Raw genomic sequence first — 19,194 nt, forward strand, 5'->3', positions numbered from 1 at the left:
AATAACACCGCTTTCTTCCAACTGTAATTTAAGCCCCAGAGCCTCACATTTCCTGCTGTATGAAACACTGAAAGATGAGCTGGGAGTCAGCAGATGTTGCTGGGATTTACAAAAAGAAAGAGAACTGGAAGTAGCTCACAATGTTTATGAGATTTGGGCTGCTGTTCATCTCTTTCCAAGAGGAATCTGTTGAGATTGAATTTAGCCAACATGAGGCAATAAATGAGGCGACGGTGTGGACCAAGCATCTCAGTACAAACTAGTTTTCTTCATGATCCGCAGAAACTCCTGTTCATTGACTTCCCCATCTCCGTCCCGATCGGCTTCATCAATCATCTCCTACAGCAGAAGCAAAAATCAAGTGAGGTAAGAGTTTGGTTCAAAGATGGCAGAGTGTCTCTTCCCATTTAAAGCTGAACAGCTGAATGCTTTAACATATGGTCTTCCGGGTGCGCTTCAAGATGTTGGTTACCACTTTTAAAGCGCTCCATGGCATAGGACCTAGTTATCTCCGAGACCGCCTTCTGCCACCGACGACCTCCCATCGACCCGTGCGCTCCCACAGAGGGCCTCCTCGGGGTGCCATCAGCCAAGCAATGCAGACTGGTGACCCCCAGGGGGAGGGCCTTCTCTGTGGGGGCACCCACCCTCTGGAATCAGCTGCCCCCAGAGATAAGGAGAATCCAAAACCTCCTTGCCTTCCGCCGTGCCCTTAAAACTTTCCTTTTCCAACAAGCCGGGCTGGCCTAACAATGCCTTTTAAATGATTTTAAATTTGTATGTTTTTTAATTTTTGGCCAAATTGAGATATTTCCTTTTAATCTGTTCTTAATGTTTATATTATGTGTTTTTATCTGGCTGTACACCGCCCTGAGTTCCCAGGAAGAAGGGCGGTATATAAATTTGAAGTAAAATAAAAAAAATAAAAAATATTCATGATGCTTTCTATTTCCATTATGTCCTTGCCTCCAGCTTCGGTTCCTACTCTCATTGCTACATACGCTACTAGTACCATTACTACTATAGCCGCTGGAACTACTCCTACGGTCATTATCTACTGACTTTGTACACTCATCAATCATCTCTTGCAGCAGAAGCAAAATCAAGTGAGGTAAGAGCTTGGTTCAAAGAGCTTCTTCCTCATTCCAATCTGACCTCAACATAATCAACTTTGTCCACTGGCTGAAGTTTATTCATCTTTTCCCACTCTTGCCTTCCCACTTGTTCATCTACCAGAGTTCAGCTTATATAAAATCACCATTTATAGAATCATTACATAAACAAGTCAACATTGTTTTCAACCTGAAGCTCCTCGTCGGTGAGATTCTCCCCCAGTTCTTTGGCCACGCGTTTCAGGTTTTTGAAAGAGATTTTGCCTGTTTCGTCGTCATCGAAGAGCTTAAAAGCTTTCAGAATTTCTTCTTTTGAATCTTTTTCAGCCTTAAAAAACAACAACAACAAGCAGCCTTCAGACATGTTAAACAAAGTGGGACAAAAACAATTGGGGTAATGCTATATAGAGCTATGACTCGTGGTGGCACAGCGGTTAGAATGCAGCATTGCAGGCTTATTCTGCTGACTGCCAGCAATTCGATCCTGACTGGCTCAAGACTCAGCCTTCCATCCTTCCGAGTTTGGTATATAATGAGGACTCAGATTGTTGGGGGCAAAATGCTGACTCTCTAAACTGCTTAGTGAGGGCCGTAAAGCACTGTGAAGCAGTATATAAGTCTAAGTGCTATTGCTATTTTAAAGTAGGTTCTGCCCTCAGTTTATTGAAGGCAGCAAATAGGATTCTGCCAGAGATGGCTTTTACTGCTTACATACAATCAAACGCATCGTCCTCCTCCAATCAGAACAAGATTGCTGAAGTTGTTGACAGAAAAGGCTTTACTTTCGATTCTTTTCCAATCTGCCTCGCAAGTTGCATTGTTTCTACCAATCTCTGAGCTAAAGTCTGATACGTGGAGTGATGGTAGGACCGAGCTTGGTTTCCCTCTTTGACAAACAGAACGCTACCATGAAAAATCCCAGGCAGCTTTCAATTTCTTTGAGAGTTGCAACTTAAAACCAAATTCTGTCTCTATAGCCAGCACGACATACCATTTTCTGGGTCATCACCCCTAGGAAGTCACTGAAGGTAATCTTTCCTGTCCCTTCCTTATCAATCTCAAGGATCATTTTCTTGATCTCGTCCTTCTTGGGTTCAAACCCAAGGGCCCTCATGGCGACCTAAAAACAATGAAAAGAGATGAGATGAGGTTGGACTAGAAGACCTTCAAGGTCCCTTCCGGCCCTACGATTCTACGACTAAAATTACAGATCTCTGAGAAGAAAGGCCTGCTAATGGAGCAGGCTCTCAGGTAATGAAAGCATCTTAGTGATATTCTGTAGCTTGCCTTCAACTCTTTTACGTCAATATTGCCAGTCCCATCGGTGTCAAAGAGATCAAAGGCCTCCCGAATCTCTTGCTTCTGCTCTTCAGTGAGTTCGGTTTTGGGAGCTGTTTTCTTCCTCTGAGCTGCTGCTCCCAGGGATGCCTTCTTATAGCTGGAGGCCTGAGAGCATGGATGAAAGGCAGAAGAGAATATTAAAAGACATAACCCAGTTTTAGCTCCCTAGAGGCTTTCCCTTCTGACTATTCCAGAGAGCCTGGCCCGACTTTGAAGAGGAGTTTCAAACACTTTTGCCTCTGAGGTCCTAGTAGCTAAATTACTGATTTTCAGAATGTGAAGTGATGCATCATACTGCAGATGTGGTGTAAGCCTTCAATTAATATTTTTTGAACACATCCTAAATTAAATAAGTTAATTTATGTATTTTGTCTAGGAATACCTTGGTTTCCTTCACCCAATTAATACATAGCTGGGTATAGTTGGGTAGGATCTATTCTTCCTAAAGATATTCCTTAAAAAAACCCTTAACTTTGTGATTGAAATGACACTGTAAACATATATTTCCTGGCTTTTAAAATTATTACCAATTTTATTGGTGTTTATTCTCGGGGGGGGGGGGGGAGCATTATGGCTGCAAGTTAAAATGGAAAATGTTGATGCATGATCCTATTGTAGGGAATTTTTAAAAAATATGTATCCACGCTGATGTATTTGAGCTACAGAGATGTCCTCGATCTGTGGTCAAAATAATCAAGATGATAACGACAGTAAATAAGAAAGAGGGAACTTTGATCACAAAAGCTTGGCCATCGTCTTGACTTTTTTTGACCACACCCTGCAGACACCCCTGGTTGTATTACTTGACAGTATATGCACATCATTCAACAGGGTTAAACAAAACTTGCCTCAGATTAGAATACTAGTAAACCAAAGAAAACAAAGGTCCACTCTACCCCTCCTCCATGTGCTAATTTTCTATATGCAAGATGTTCCTTTCTCCAAAGAGCTGGTGATTTTGTAGTTGTCTCCTGCAACGTGACAGGAATGACTGGCCAATGTTTTTTGGACTTTCCGGTCTAGCCTGCATTTTGGGATCACCTGGTGGGCTCCTTTCCATTGTTGTTCCCAAATTTGGGTCTCAGCTTGGCTCTAAAGCCAATGAAGCCAACCAGACACGAGGTACGGAATTGATTTTCTTTTACTGAAGCGCTTCAGGAAAAGGGGTCCCAGCCAGCAAAATGCCAGGACCCAAAACAAAGAATTCAACAAGCTTTTATATTGAAGAGCTGAAGAAGCTTCTTGGATGAGAAGCGAAATGTCTTCAAAGAAAAAACAGGAAGGCCAGTTGCTTCTTGAAAAAAGCACCTTTGGAACAACCATGACCTGGATGACTGAGAATCTCCATAAATTTTGATATAGTTTTTCAAGGTGGGAAAAAGAAACATTGTCTAATAGGCTTTTTGAAAGTTATCTAACCAGTCCTTTATTGCCTCCACGCCATCCCTATTTTTAAGTCTTAACTAATAAACAGTCCAATAGTCATTTAACAAGTATTCTATTGGTTCTACTTTGACCCTATTCCTAAAAGTTAATCAACAGGCATTTTAAAGCTTTTAGCCAGTCTTCTATTGGCTCTGTCTTACCCTATTCTTTACCTTATGTTCTGACCTAAGCTTCCCAAGAGCATGAAGCAGACTCCTTGTCCCCACAAAAACCCCTTTTTATTAAGTTCCTCATTCCTTATTCACATCCAGCGAAGTCTTTCAAGCGAGAATTTACAGTCACAGACCTCAGCTGGCCTGGAGAGCTGCCAGGCTGATATCTTCAAAACTTGGCAAGGAATCACAAACCAATTAAGCAAACTAATTGTCTCCTGCAAACTCCCCTCCTCTTTCACTCTTTATTCCCTTTGGGAGGGGCCATTCACCATCCACCTGTGGCTTTACTCCTGAGTCAACCCTTGTTCCTTAGCTGTTCCCTTCTCCTGGCAGCTCTGTGCATGCGCACACTGGGAACAGGCTCCAGCTGTTCTTCTGCCCCACTGATGTCTGACTCTGAAGGCAGCTGACAACTGTCAGACGGTCCTGGCCCCATCTCTGCCTCCAATGCAGAGCCCTTATCAGAGCCCTCCCCAGACTCCAGGACTGGCCCATGTTCCTCTCCAACCTCCTCACTGTCTGAGTCTGCCACCAGCTCCGCTGGCCACTGGCAGGCCAGAACACCTTAGCAATATGTCTTGTATGACATTGCCTGACAGCCAGTTGCTATTTTCTACATTGAAAGGCACCCCACCTTTCCATACCCCCTCTTCCTTTATCTTTTGCTATGCAGGCTTCGCAAATACAGGTAGTCCTCGACTTACAACAGTTCGTTTAGTGACCGTTCAAAGCTACAGTATCACTGGAAAAAGTGACTCGGGACTGTTTTTCACACTTAACGACCGTTGCCGAGTCCCCCACCACGGTCACCTGATTTCCATTTCGATGCTCGATAACCGACTCACATTTATGACGGTTGCAGCATCCCGGGGGAGGGGTGTGTATCACGTGATCCCTTTTTTTGCGACCTCCCGACGAGCCAAAGTCCATGGGGGAAACCCGATTCCCTCAACCGCCAGGTTCCTCCCTTATCAACCGCAGCCATCCACTTCACACAAGGGTGGCAAAGAAAGGTCGTAAAATCGAGGAAAATTCATTTCACAAAGGTCTCAGACTCGGCAAGATAAATTTGGGACTCCGGTGTGGTCGTAAGTCGAGGACGACCTGTCCCCAGGCACCTCCCTCCCTCCCGAGTTCATGCCCTAAAAACTTGCTTTTTTTTTTTTTACAGCAAACTGACCCAGCCACCATCCTTCAATCCCTTGCTTTGGGGCTCATAACACGTTTCCCTTCCGAACTGGAGCTTCCAAGACACACGAGTCCACCCTACGGCGCGTTCACACGTGCAGGAAAGCGGGAAGTCCGGATTGTGTGTCCCCCCCATCCCCCTCCGCAAAAAAAAGTGGATCAAGTGGCGGGGAAGGCAGTCGGGGAAGGCTTCTGCCTCCCAATCCCTGCAAAAGCGCCTCAAGATCCAATTCGGAGATTCAAGAGGGCACCAGGTGGCTAATTTGCATACATTAGCATATAGGGAACGGATGCAAATTCCAGCCGTTAAACTACCTCAGGTCGTGTCTGGCTTCTCCGCCACTGCCGCGGCCTTCTCCCCTCACCCCCTTACCCACCCGCCTAAGGCCTTCCCCGGCCGCGACCGCACTGACCATCCCCAGGAAGCGGCGCCGGTCCCTGAGGAAGCCCGTTGGTGGGGGGAAAAAAACAACAACAACGGCGGGAGCTCAAAACCGTCGCCCGGCAGCCAAGACGCTCAGCGTCGCGCCTTCCGATTGGCTCCTCTCGCTACGCGCCGACGTCGGGACAAACCGCCCTCGCTATTGGCCGGCGAGCGCAAGAGAGGGGGAGCCACGCCCGGGCGGTGATTGGTGGCGAATGCCTGAGGGTGGAGTGTGTGGGCGGGTGGGGGAGAAAGATCCGATTGGCCACAAAGGCGGAAGAGCCAATGGGGCGAGCCTCCCCACTCTCGGCAGATCTTCACCCTAGGGGTGGGGTCGAAGGAGAGGGAGGAGTCGAGCGCCGCCGCGGGATGTGATTGGAGGAGATCGGTGGGTGGGAGTGGTCTGCCCGCCCATGGGTATAAAAGCAAAGGGGCGTGGCTGTTGGGATGAATGGGACCAGCTGAGAGGCTGCTGGGTGGAATTCCTTGTATTCTTTGGATCGGTTCTGTATTAGATTCCTGGGCAGGGAGATCCACGGGCGGCTTCTTCAGATCCCTTTTCCTGGTCCTCGATTTTGTCTAGGCTGCTTTGCCTCACCGTTAGACCTGGAATATTTTTTAAAAATAATATCTTTTTTTTTTATTTTTGGAACATCTGTTTTAAATATTATCTTTTTTGGCAGCTTTGAGAAAAGCAGGTGAGGGATGACAGGTGATGGAGATGACAAAGAAACTGTAATGTATTTTATGTATTCAATTTATATGCTACCCATCTCTCTGTTGAAGTGACTTAACTGATAAATATTTCATTTTCTTTAAAGGAAGAAGCCAGTTAGAAAGGCTTATGGAGATGGCTTATTAGACTAAGAAATTGATAAGACAGAGAAATGTTATATGTCTTTGATATTTACTAACATGTCACGCCTAGCAGTTGGTAAACTGTCCAGAGCTACTGGCAGATTTCTCTCTCTCTCTCTCTCTCTCTCTCTCTCTCTCTCTCTCTCTCTCTCTCTCTCTCTCTGTATGTAGATGATGATGATGATGATGATGATGATGATGATGATGATGATGATGATGGTTGGTTGTCTATGGAGCTTCTCAGTCAGCCAGGTCATGGTTGTCTCAAAAATGCTTTTTTCAAAAGGCAACTTTTGAAACTCAAGGGAAAAAAAAACCCAGCACAGGTAAGTTTTGAAAAAGCACCTTTGAGACAATTAGGGTTGGTTGCACAGTGTGCCAGCTGTTTAGACTGAATTTGGCATTTTTATCTATGCTTTTCAAGAACCTGGGACAGGCAGCTATTGTTTGTTGGTATTAAACTGTAAAAGCTCCCTTTTGCAATTGACTGTTGGGGATCATGCCAATGACAATTGTGCTCAAGTGGTACTCCAGTTAGAATTAGTAAAGGTAAAGGTTCCCTTGCACATATGTGCTAGTCGTTTCTGGCTCTAGGGGGCGGTGCTCATCTCCGTTTCAAAGCCAAAGAGCCAGCGCTGTCCGAAGACGTCTCCGTGATCATGTGGCCGGCATGACTCAAAGCCAAAGACGCACGGAACACTGTTACCTTCCCACCAAAGGTGGTCCCTATTTTTCTACTTGCATTTTTTATGTTCTTTCGAACTGCTAGGTTGGCAGAAGCTGGGATAAGTAACGGGAGCTCACCCTGTTACGGGACACTAGGGATTCGAACCGCTGAACTGCTGACCTTCTGATCGACAAGCTCAGCGTCTTAGTCACTGAGTCACTGTGTCTCTTAGAATTAGTAGTAATGGCTAAAATAAATCTTCCACATTTAAAGGCAATATAGAATGACTGTTTTTCCTTTACAAAGGCTGTTGAATAGTTAGCTCTGAAAGGGTTGCAAAGGTAGAGTGATTCCTGAGGCAGTCATTTTATCTGCAGGAGCTATGCTGAGGTCAGCGTAAGGGGAAAGTTCAGTTGCTCAACTGATTATCAAGAGAGATAAACATTGGGCTTTTTAAAAAGTTAGGCTGCAAACTAACTTAGCGGTGGTGGGAATGGGAGGGTTCTAATTAACTTTTTCTGTCATTTGAGTACAGCAAGAAAAGAACTGGAGAATTGCTGTCCCTTCCTAAGAAACCTTCGGACAAGATGGCCACGCATTCGAGGCTGGTAAGTTAATTTATTTCTGCAAAATACCTTTTTTTGTGGGGAGCTGCTTTTTTAACATGAGGCGTGGTGGCACATTGGTTAGAGTGCAGTACTGCAGGCTACTTCTGCTGACTGCCGGCTGCCTGCAATTTGGCAGTTCGAATCTCACCAGCCTCAAAGTTGACTTAGCCTTCCATCCTTCCAAGGTGGGTAAAATGAGGACCCAAAATTGTTGGGGGCAATATGCCGACCACCGAGGCTCATTGCACTGAAGGGTTTTTTGGGGATTTTTTTCGTCCTGCAATGGCTGTTATTGGCATGAGTTCTTGCTTGTTGCTTTCTGTGCTCATAAAAACCAATCACAATGTGCTTGGAAAAACACAGATTGCAATCCGTTTGTATCCATTTCCTGCAGGCTGGTAAAAAATGCACCGTGATTGGCGGATCAGGGTTTCTCGGTCAACATCTGGTAGAGCAGCTGGTGGAAAAAGGCTACTCGGTCAACGTGTTTGACATTCGCAAAGGCTTTGATAACAGCCAGGTGCAGTTTTACCTGGGCAACCTCTGCAAGAAAGAGGTAAGGAACAAACCAAGGTAAATTGACACAGCTGAGGTATGGCCAACATGAAGTTTGTTGGTCGTAAACCTTATGACTGGTGAAGGCTGTTTAGGAGTTAAAATGAGAGTTCTGGGAATTTCCACCCCATGTGTTGAGGAGTGTAGCAAAGTTAGAATCTGCTCTAATGTGTATACCGGGGTATCGAACTCAAGGCCCGTGGGCCGGATCTAGTCCGCGGGGTGCTTAGATTGGCCCGTGGGGCCGGCCTGGAAACAGCAAAGCAGAGGTGGGTTTCAGCAGGTTCTGACCAGTTCTGGAGAACCGGTAGCGGAAATTTTGAGTCGTTCGGAGAACCGGTAGTAAAAATTCTGACTGGCCCCGCCCCCATCTATGCTCTGCCTCCCAAGTCCCAGCTGATTGGGAGGAAATGGGGATTTTGCAGTAATCTTCCCCTGGAGTGGAGAGAGAATGGAGATTTTACAGTATCCTTCCCCTGGAGTGGGGTGGGAATGGAGATTTTACAGTATCCTGTCCCTGCCATGCCCACAAAACCACACCCACCAAGCCATACCACGCTCACCAAACCATGCCCACCAAACCCGTAGTAAAAAATTTTAAACCCACCACTGCAGCAAAGGGCCAGTCTGCGGTGCCTCTGTCAGCAAAACGCTCTGTTTCCGAAAACAGGATGCGGGGAGGGGGCGCGCCCTCCCCCATGCTTCGTTTTCTCTGACAGAGGGCTATCAAAACAAACTAAAAACAAAACAGAAGGAGAAATGTTTCCCCATTTGCATTTCAGCATGCAAGAAGGGACAGGAAAGGAGAAAGGGAAAGAGGAAAGACAAAGAAAAAGAAGGAAAGATGGGAAGAGAGCAAGGAATGAAAAATAAAGAAACGGGAAGGAAGAAAAAAGGAGAAGGAAGAGGGAGGGAGGGAGGGAGGGAGGGAGGGAAGGAAGGAAGGAAGGAAGGAAGGAAGGAAGGAAGGAGATTTTTTTTTTATATGTTTTTTTTTATTTTTTAAAACAAACAAACACATAATACATCAATCCTTCCGTGTGTCTTCTCGGTGTTTCTTCCATGACTTCTTCTTTTTATTACTCCTCCTATTTTCATTTCTCCTTGATAGTTTCCATTTCTCTCTTGCGATATTTCCCCCAAATTACAATACATTTAATATAACATTCTCCTTATTTAATGATCACAATCTTTATCTCTTTTTTAACCAATCATAAAATTTCCCCCATATCTTACATAATAGTCCATATCCTCTCTCTCTCTCTCTTTAATCATCAAAGTTAATCTGTTCATTTCTGCACAATCTTAAGATTTTTTTAATTACTTCCTAGAAGGAAGGAGATCATTTCATTTCATTATTTCATTTCATTTCATTTATATACCGCCCTACTCCCGAAGGACTCAGGGCAGTGAACAGGCACAAGGTAAAACACATAGAATACAAAAATTTAAGAGCAGAAGTAAAATCGAATTAAATCAATTTAGCACAAGACAAATTTAAAACCCCAGGTTAAGAACAAATTAAAATTTACATTATAATTACATTATAATGAGAGTGAGGGACTGTCCCAGAGAAGTCCTGCCTTAGCAATTGGCCACCACAGGTGCCCTCCCACCCTGACATGAGTCCCGTGTCACACCCATCGTGGTCACACCCACCTCCAGCCATGCCTCCTCCCCCCCCTCCACGCCACACTCCACCTCTCCGAGGTCAAACACAACCCTGATAATTGAGTTTGACACCCCTGGTATAGACTACTTTGAAGAACATTTCCTACATCTCACGTGCAGTAACAGAGTTGGAAGGGACCTTGGAGGTCATCTAGTCCAACCCCCCGCTCCCGCAGGAGACCTACACTAGGGATTCGAACCGCCGAGCTGCCGACCTTTTTGATCGACGAGTTCAGTGTCTTAGCCACTGAGCCACCTAGTCAGGCTCTGAGCTACCTAGTCAGGCTCGAGTCTCTGAATAATTGAAATTTACTCTTTAGCTGGCGTCGTAGAAGTCCCTCTAAACTGGCGTCTTTCAGCTGGAGTCAATTCCAGATTCACCAACATTCTTGCTTCTAACTGTCTGGAGGTCTTCAAGTAGAAATTGCACAGGCATCAAAAGGAGATGGCTTCACTCAGCGGATTGATGCAACAGCCTCTCCAGTTCTTTGACTGTATCTCTTCTCCCTCCCAGGATCTACTCCCGGCTCTACAAGGTGTGACCGTGGCGTTTCATTGTGCCTCGCCTGCACCTTCTAGCAACAATCGAGAACTTTTCTACAGAGTCAATTATTTGGGGACCAAGACAGTCATTGAGGCTTGTAAAGAAGCTGGCGTCCAAGTAAGTTTTGAACAAGAATTTTAAAGCACTGACACAAGCGAGAAGTAACTGCTGTCAAGTTTCCGAAAGATGCCCTAATTAATTCATGAGCCATGATCCAAACTTCAAAGGAAATACAGTCATTTATTAGGAGCAACATTTTGGCAATACTCGGATGCAGTTAGGACTGATCCCACGTAGATTTACGTTCCCCTATGACCCTGTCTCTCCCCTCCTCTCTGGCCACGTCATAAATCACATTCTCCAATTAACCACTTTGGCTGGCTGTGAAACCTAACACCCTCCTTCTGATTGCGGTCAGAAAGAATGTATGGAATTCACTTCAGTTCTCCCTCCCTCCTGCTCATGGCAACTTGAAAGCTTTGCAAGTTGACATCTGCCCCTGATGATTCTACCTTGGAAGCTTTAGCGGTCTAGAATGGGGCTTTTCAAAGCAGTTTCTGTGGAGCCCAGGGGTTCCTTGAGGACTTGGAACAGGTCTCTACGGACCTAAGACAGAAAAGAAATTCACGGTAAAGTTCCTGGGAGAGAAAAGGCATAGTCCATGGGTGTCAAACTCAAGGCCTACCCACCCATGTGGCACTCATGCCTAAGGGAGGCCTAGAACTCACTGCCTCCTGGTTGCTAGGCCAGCACCTTAGAACTAAGCTCTCTTTTTTCTCCTAGTCTTTATGGAGGGGTTTTCTTCTAATCCCTTGAGGGTTTTTCCCCCCCTTAGTCACTTTGGCACAATGAAAAGGGTGCGTGTCATCTATTTAGAAGTAACATGTCTTCAATTACTATATGGTAAAATGTAGTATTAAAAGATAGCTTCTACTTTTCTCAAGACCTTCCTGATGGCCTTTTCAGAAGGAATACTGTGAAAAAGGAACCACTTCTGTATAGATAGAGAAGAGCATGTGTTTATAGACTTGGGATCCAGCAAGGATCTTAGAATAGAACAGAGCTGGAAGGGAGATTGGAGGTCTTCTAGTCCAGCCAGAGATGGGCTGGGTGGGTGTGGCCTACGTGGCCTCCTGCACCACGGGGGGGGGGGGAGTGTTTTTGCCCTCCCCAGGCTCCAGAGGCTTTTCTCAAGCTTCCGGGAGGGCAAAAACAGACTCTCCAGGCTCTGGAGGCCCACTTGAGGCCGGAAACGGGCCTGTTTCCAGCCTTCCTGAACTTCCGGTAGGCCCATTATTCGCTCTCCCCTAGCCTCCGGTGCGCCCTGCCCTTACCAGCATCCAAAACGGGCTGCGTGGGGACTCCTGAGAGGGGCAGGGTGGGGTGGGCGGGACCAGCCAGGAGTGAGATTTGGGGGTGCTCCAAACTGCACAGAATCTTAGCTAGAGGTTCTCCCAAACCCCTGCGAACCCCCAGCAGCCCACCCTTGAGTCCATCTCCCTGCTCAAGCAGGAGAACCTATACCATCTCAGACAAGTGACTGTTCAGTCTCTTCTTAAAAACCTCCATTGATGGAGCGCCCACGATTTCTGGAGGCAAGCTGTTTCAATAGTTCATTGTCCTCGTTGTTAGGAAGGTTCTCCTCAATTCCATCTTGTATTGCTCTAACTTGATCTGGCAGTCAACGTCTTTCAATGTTCTGCCCCAGCTACGGACCCCAAAGAACGCAGCACACACAAACTCTATACAAAGCTTATTTTACTCAAATCACTTAGTCTTTATCATTCAAAGGCTGTTAATGAGCTGTCTTAACAGCCTACCAGAATTCTAAGATAAGGTAATCACAGTCTTACTAGAGTTGGCAGAAAGCCCAGAAGCAATTTTGCAGACACGAAGGAGAGTGAACTAAAGTTGTTCCCTGCAAATTGCTTCAGTCGGCGTTCCTCCTTAAATAGGCTAAGGGAGTGGCCAATTAGCCCCAAGCCTTACTCTCGAGGAGACCTCCTCCTGAGGAGCCAGTCCTGCCTTTTGGCAGCTCTGCGTGCCCATGCATTGAGAAGAGGCTCTTCCTCTTTGTCCTCTTCACTTAAAGGAGCTTCTGGAGGTTCTGAAGGCCCTGGCTGAATCCCCGCCTCTGGCACCACATCTTCTCCAGCCTCCTCACTGTCCGACTCGAGCGCCAGCTGCACAGGCTGTTGGCGCAGCACCACACCAGCCTCCTCGCTGTCCGAATCAGCTACAATCTGCACAGGCCGCTGACGGGCCACAACATTCAATAACTCCCTTGATGTTTTTCTTCCTACTCTTTGGCAGAAACTGGTGTTGACCAGCAGTGCCAGCGTTGTCTTCGAAGGTACGGACATCAAGAATGGAACAGAAGATCTCCCTTATGCCAAGAAACCCATTGATTATTATACAGAAACAAAGATTCTGCAGGAGAAGGTCTGGATCTTTTGTGGTTCATGATATTTCATTTTTGCTCTTGGTAGATCTACATAGGCTGTTTTTCTTTTTGTTCTTATTTTTAGGAGGTGCTAAAGGCCAGTGACCCAGAGAAAAATTTCTTCACCACTGCTATCCGTCCGCATGGCATATTTGGACCTCGGGACCCTCAGCTCGTTCCAGTCCTCATCCAGGCAGCCAAGAGTGGCAAGATGAAATTCATCATTGGGTAAGTCAGGTTTCATCTACAAGGTGTTCTTTCTGCTTGCATCTCTTCTTGCAGACATTTCACGGCCAGACTAGGTAATGTAATCAGTGCATAAGGAAGAGAACAGCCTTAAACACATCCTTCCTCCTCAACACATGCTTAGTAACCAATGCTCAGATAGGCAAGAACCTATGTCTGATCAAAAGAAACCATCAAGACTGGTAGGACAAGCTACCACCTATAAACTCCCAGAAAATTGCATAACCCAGGGGTCTCCAAACTTGGCAAGTTTAAGACTTGTGGACTTAAATTTCCAGAATTAACAGAGGGATACAATCAAGATCAAGGGAGGTACTAATACCACTCTATAAAGCCTTAGTAACCTAAACACCTAGAATACTGCATCCAGTTTTGGTCACCACACTATAAAAAAGATGTTGAGACTCTAGAAAGAGTGCAGAGAAGAGCAACCAAGATGATTACGGGACTGGAGGCTAAAGCATATGATAAACCATTGCAGGAACTGGGCATGGCTGGTCTAGTGAAGAGAAGGACCAGGGGAGACATGATAGCAATCTTCCAATATTTGAGGGGCTGCCACAGAGAGGAAGGGGTCAAGCTATTCTCCAAAGCACCTGAAGGCCAGACAAGGAATAATGGATGGAAACTGATTAAGGAGAGATTCAACCTAGAAAGAAGGAGAAAGTTTTTGACAGTGAGAGCAGTCAACCAATGGAACAGAAGTTGCCTTCGGAAGTTGTGGGAGTTTCTTCACTGGAGGCTTTCAAGAAGAGACTGGACTGCCATCTGTCAAAAATGGTGTAGGGTCCCCTCTTGGGTGGGGGGTTGGACTAGATGACCTACAAGGTCCCTTCCAACTCTGTTAATCTGTTAAGAATTCATCGGCTAGCCATGCTGGGAGTTGAAGTCCACAGATGTTAAAGTTGCCAAGTTTGGAGACCCCTGATGTAACTCTACTCACATGATGCTCCCTGGCCTGTTAATGAAGCATGTTGAAAGAGAAGCAAACTCGGAGAACACCAAGAACCTCAAAATTCAACCTTGAGCTACATATATTTTCTACATATTGCAAGTCCATTCTATTTGTAGTTCTTGCACCATTTGCTCATCTAGAATGAGCACCTGAAACCAGACATAATTGCTTTTGCTTTGAAATAATTTGCCTGGTGTATTGCACAAGGAATGTTTTGGCTATAGCTTGTGTGTCTATGAAATCTTTCCCAATTGAAATAACACATGGCCAATGACTCATTTATTCTTAATTACTTTCTATTTCACTGTGGTGGCTTTTAACAAGTTTTTAATGATCCTTAATTTTCTGCTGGTCTGTTTAAGGGTAATATTATCGCCAATAAAGTTTTCATTATTTCATGGTGCAAAGCTTGGTGATTTGGTAATCATCGCAATACTGTTACTGCAATTTACTTTATTCCATTCTCAAAAAATGGCTCTCTAAAAAGCGCCTTTTTTAAATTTAAAAAAAAAAATTAAAATCTATTTAAAACTAAAATGATATTGTCTGGATAGTCATCTTAGAAAATTAGGAAAAAGGAGTGAAAGAAAGTTGTAAACTGAAGAAATGAAGTGTGAACAAAAAAGGAGAATTCTAGTTCTTCAGAGAATCTTTTTTTTAAAAAAATAAGTTTTATTAAAGTTTGTCTTTAAAAACAACACAAAAAACAATCACACATATATAAAAACAAAACATGTCAAGACATAACGTATTGAACATTACATTACTCACATTACTCCAACATATATATATATATATATATACACACACACACACACACATACACACATTATAGTATTCATTGTTCTTATCTACACATCGTTTATATTTACATCTCTTTATTTAATGTTATTCAGTTTAAGTTTCATCAATATTAAGTTAAACATTTCTTGTTCTGATTTTTAAGAGAATCTTATCTCCGTTTAAAGAAGCAACATGAAGAGGTCCCTTTTCTTTAAGCTATGTAGAGCAACAACAAAAAATAAAACCCCTTTTTCTCATTAAGCCACGAATGATCTGCCTTGTGTTCCCACACAATCCCTTTGTAGATCAGGGATGTCAAACTCAATTTCATTGAGGGCCGCATCAGGGCTATGATTGACCTCGGGGGTGGGGGGCTGACTGGGTGTGGCCAAGTGGGTAGGCGTGTCCAGCTTGACACCACTCATTGGGCATGGCCAACTGGGTGGGCATGACAAACTTGATGCCACTCCAGGGGTGAAATCCAGCAGGTTCTGACAGGTTCTGGAGAACCAGTAGCGGAAATTTTGAGCAGTTTGGAGAACCGGCAAATACCACCTCTGGCTGGCCCCAGAGTGGGGTGGGAATGAAGATTTTGCAATATCCTTCACCCAGGAATGGGAGGGAATAGGGATTTTGCAGTATCCTTCCCTGGACTGGGGTAGGAATTATTCATTCATTCATTCATTCATTCATTCATTCATTCATTCATTCATTCATTCAATTTGTATGCCGCCCCTCTCCGAAGACTCAGGGCGGCTCACAATGCATTTAAAATCATTATAAAAAACATTTCAAAATTAAAAACATTAAAAACATTAAAACCCATTCACACCATTCATGGCCGGATCTCGCCGGATCACAAGACCGAGATCAATGGCCCCAGGCCTGCCGGAAAAGTCAGGTCTTCACCGCTTTTCGGAAGGCCAATAGGGGGGGGATAGTCCGGACCTCAGGAGGTAACTGGTTCCAGAGAGCTGGGGCAGCCACAGAGAAGGCCCTCTCCCATGGGCCCGCCAGCCGGCATTGTTTAGAGATTTTGCAGTATCCTTTCCCTGCCACGCCCACCAAGCCACGCCCACCAAGCTACACCACGCCCACCAAGCCACGATCACAGAACCGGTAGTAAAAAAATGTGGATTTCACCACTGCGCCACTCCCCAAACTGCTGGCATGTTTCCTGTTCGCATTCGGTAAATCAGTCCGAAGCCGCATTGAGTAGACTGGGCTGAAGTGACGCAGGCCAGCCCCTTACATTTTTCAGGATGGCCCCGCGGGTCGGATCTGACCACATTGTGGGCCTTGTGTTTGACACCCCTGTTGTTTAATACTACCCAAAACAACAAAATACGTGTTAATAGGGCTTATACAAGTAACGGTGCATCCGGAGGGAATCCTGTATTTTACAGTTTGGCTCGTGCATTTTTTTATTGTTGCTTTTGGACTCTTCTCTCTTCTGAACAGCAATGGGAAGAATTTGGTGGATTTTACCTACGTGGAAAACGTGGTCCATGGGCACATCCTGGCTGCAGAGCAGCTTCAAAAAGAATCTCCTCTGTGTGGAAAGGTAAGGCCGCTTCATCGTTGCCTGAAGCTTAGACTTGGAGCAAGCAGCTTTTGTTAACTCAAGGTTCACTTTTTCCAAAAACGAAAGGAGTTTCCTGTAAGGCTTTAAAACGTATTAGAGCCATGGTGGCACAGTAGTTAGAATGCAGTGTTGCAGGCTAATTCTTCCCACCTCAAGCAGTTTCGATCCTGACTGGCTCAAGGTTGACTCAGCCTTCCATCCTTCCGAGGTCGGTAAAATGAGGACCCAGGTTATTGGGGGCAAGAGGCTGACTCTGTAAATCGCTTAGAGAGGGCTGTAAAGCACTGCGAAGCAGTATATAAGTCTAAATGCTATAGCTACTGTCCTTCCTTCCTTCCTTCCTTCCTTCCTTCCTTCCTTCCTTCCTTCCTTCCTTCCTTCCTTCCTTCCTTCCTTCCTTCCTTCCTTCCCTCCCAGTGGTTAGAATGCAGTGTTGCGGGCTAATTCTGCCCACTGCCAGAAGTTTGATCCTGATTGGCTCAAGGTTGACTCAGCCTTCCATCCTTCTGAGGACGGTAAAATGAGGACCCAGATTGTTGGGGGCAATAGGCTGACTCTGTAAACCGCTTAGAGAGGGCTGTAAAAGCACTGTGAAGCGGTTTATAAGTCTAAATGCTAAAGCTACTCTTTCTTCCTTCCTTCCTTCCTTCCTTCCTTCCTTCCTTCCTTCCTTCCTTCCTTCCTTCCTTCCTTCCTTCCCCTTTTGCTCCTCCCTCCCACCCCACCCCGCCTCTCCCAGGAGTCCCCATGTGGCCCGTTTTGGATGCAGGTAGGTGCTGGGCGCGCGCAGAGGCTCGAGGAGGGCAAAAAACAGGTCTACCGTAAATTCAGGAAGGCCGAAAACAGGCCCATTTCTAGCGTCCAGAGGGCCTCCAGAGCCTGGGGAGGCCATTTTTGCCCTCCCAGAAGCTCGAAGAAAGCCTCCGGAGCCCGGGGAGGCTCCCCCTCTCCGCCGTGGTGCAGGAGGCTGACTAGGCCACACCTACCATGACCACGCCCACCCAGCAACCGGGCAGAGAACCCCTTGCTAAAATTTTTGAAGCCCACCCCTGGATATAGCACTTACGTGCTGAGCTTAGAAGAGATCCGTAGTCAGCCCCACCCACCTCAGAAGGGTGGTGGGTGAGAAAGTCAGAGGAAAGACTTCTATGGACGCCTCCTTTAGCTCCTAAAGGGAAGATGGGATGTAAATCAAAAGCTGTAATTACCTTGTATGGATTGTCTGATCTTCTCCCTGATATTCTTGGGCGTGTTCCTTGTGTGCTTAGTTTATTAATTTCCATCCCTCCCTTCTCCTTGTTTGTCTCGTAGGCTTTTCACATCACAAATGATGAGCCCATACCTTTCTGGGAATTCTTGTCTCGCATCCTCGCCGGCCTGCACTATGACCCTCCTAAATACCGCATCCCTTACTGGTTAGCTTATTATTTAGCCCTTCTCTTCTCCCTGGTTGTGCTGCTGTTGAGTCCCCTTGTTACCATTCACCCCACCTTCACTCCCATGAGGGTTGCCCTCGCAGGGACCTTCCATTATTATAGCTGCGAGCGAGCCAAAAGGGACATGGGCTACAAGCCGGTGGTTCGCCTGGATGAAGCCATCGCAAGGACCATCAAGAGTTACCCCCATCTCCACAGGACCACGTGATGGTCTGAATTCCAACCGGACATCTCCTGAACTTCTTCCATGGATTCTGTGTAGGTTCTCTGATTGGTCTTTCTCTTCAGTCTCCTTGCCCCTGGGAAGCTTCACTTTGGAACAACTTTCTGAGGTTGAACTCCTTCAAGCAATGTCTCTGGAGTAGCTGCTGGCCCAGGATGAGCCCACTTTTGTACACTTTTGTACAGGTGTATCTTTTTATAAAGGCCTTTTATAAAGGTGCATTATTTTGTGGTATTTCAGGGGTGGGGGAAACGTGTCCTGCTGAACTATCTTCCGTTTCAACATGTCACTTTTGGTGCACAGATTTCTGGGTTTAAGGGTGAAAGAAGGAACTACCATATTTTTCAGAGTATAAAACACACTTTTTTCCCTCCTAAAAGAGGGTGGAAATGTTGGTGCGTCTTATACACCGAATACAGCCATTTTTGGCCTCCTGAAGCCCCGCCCTGCTCGTCCCATTTTTGCAAAAAAAATGGGCCCATTTTTCACAAAAATGGTGCGCAGAGGGTTTGGGAGGCCTGCAGAGTGCTCCTGGAGGCTGGGGAGGGCAAAAACGCCTGTTTTTGCAAAAAAAAAAAAAAAAGGGCCTATTTTTCACAAAAATCGGGCCGTTTTTGCCTTTCCCCAGCCCCCAGGAGCACTCTGCAGGCCACCAAACCCTCTGCGTGCCCCGTTTTTTGCAAAAACGGGCAAAAAACAGGGCACGCAGAGGGTTTGGGAGGCCTGCAGAGTACTCCTGGGGGCCGGGAAGGGCAATTTTTTTTTTTCTTAACTTACCTTTTCGAAATCTTGGTGTGTCTTATATACCGGTGCGTCTTATAGTCTGAAAAATACGGTATCTTGTTTTGAGCTTTGCCATTGTAAAAGGAGGAAACAGGTGCTTGGACTGAGGAGAAACTGAAATGTCTAATCCAACAATATCCAACCTTGGCAATCTTAAAACTTGTGGACTTC

General features: G+C 45.7%; 1 protein-coding gene across 1 annotated transcript; it reads left to right on the plus strand.

Annotated features, from left to right (window-relative positions):
- Positions 1–233: 233 nt before the first annotated feature.
- NSDHL (NAD(P) dependent 3-beta-hydroxysteroid dehydrogenase NSDHL) lies at positions 234–18,430 on the plus strand. Its single transcript, XM_070952168.1, has 8 exons — positions 234–366; positions 7,727–7,799; positions 8,194–8,355; positions 10,540–10,686; positions 12,883–13,011; positions 13,098–13,240; positions 16,458–16,560; positions 17,893–18,430. Exons 1-8 carry the CDS (start codon positions 272–274, stop codon positions 18,223–18,225), a joined length of 1,185 nt encoding a protein of 394 aa, XP_070808269.1. The 5' UTR covers positions 234–271; the 3' UTR covers positions 18,226–18,430.
- Positions 18,431–19,194: the final 764 nt, after the last annotated feature.

This window comes from Pituophis catenifer, unplaced genomic scaffold, assembly GCF_029215685.1.
Source record: "Pituophis catenifer annectens isolate HBS135680 unplaced genomic scaffold, rPitCat1.0.hap2 SCAF_11, whole genome shotgun sequence".
Classification (NCBI taxonomy): domain Eukaryota; kingdom Metazoa; phylum Chordata; class Lepidosauria; order Squamata; family Colubridae; genus Pituophis; species Pituophis catenifer.

Bases quoted from the DNA above. Each gene is read 5' to 3' on its own strand.
- NSDHL (XM_070952168.1), top strand. From the start codon at position 272: ATGATCCGCAGAAACTCCTGTTCATTGACTTCCCCATCTCCGTCCCGA. The intron at 8,356-10,539 runs GTAAGGAACAAA...TCTCCCTCCCAG, and splicing joins GCAACCTCTGCAAGAAAGAG to GATCTACTCCCGGCTCTACA. The intron at 13,241-16,457 runs GTAAGTCAGGTT...TCTTCTGAACAG, and splicing joins AAGATGAAATTCATCATTGG to CAATGGGAAGAATTTGGTGG.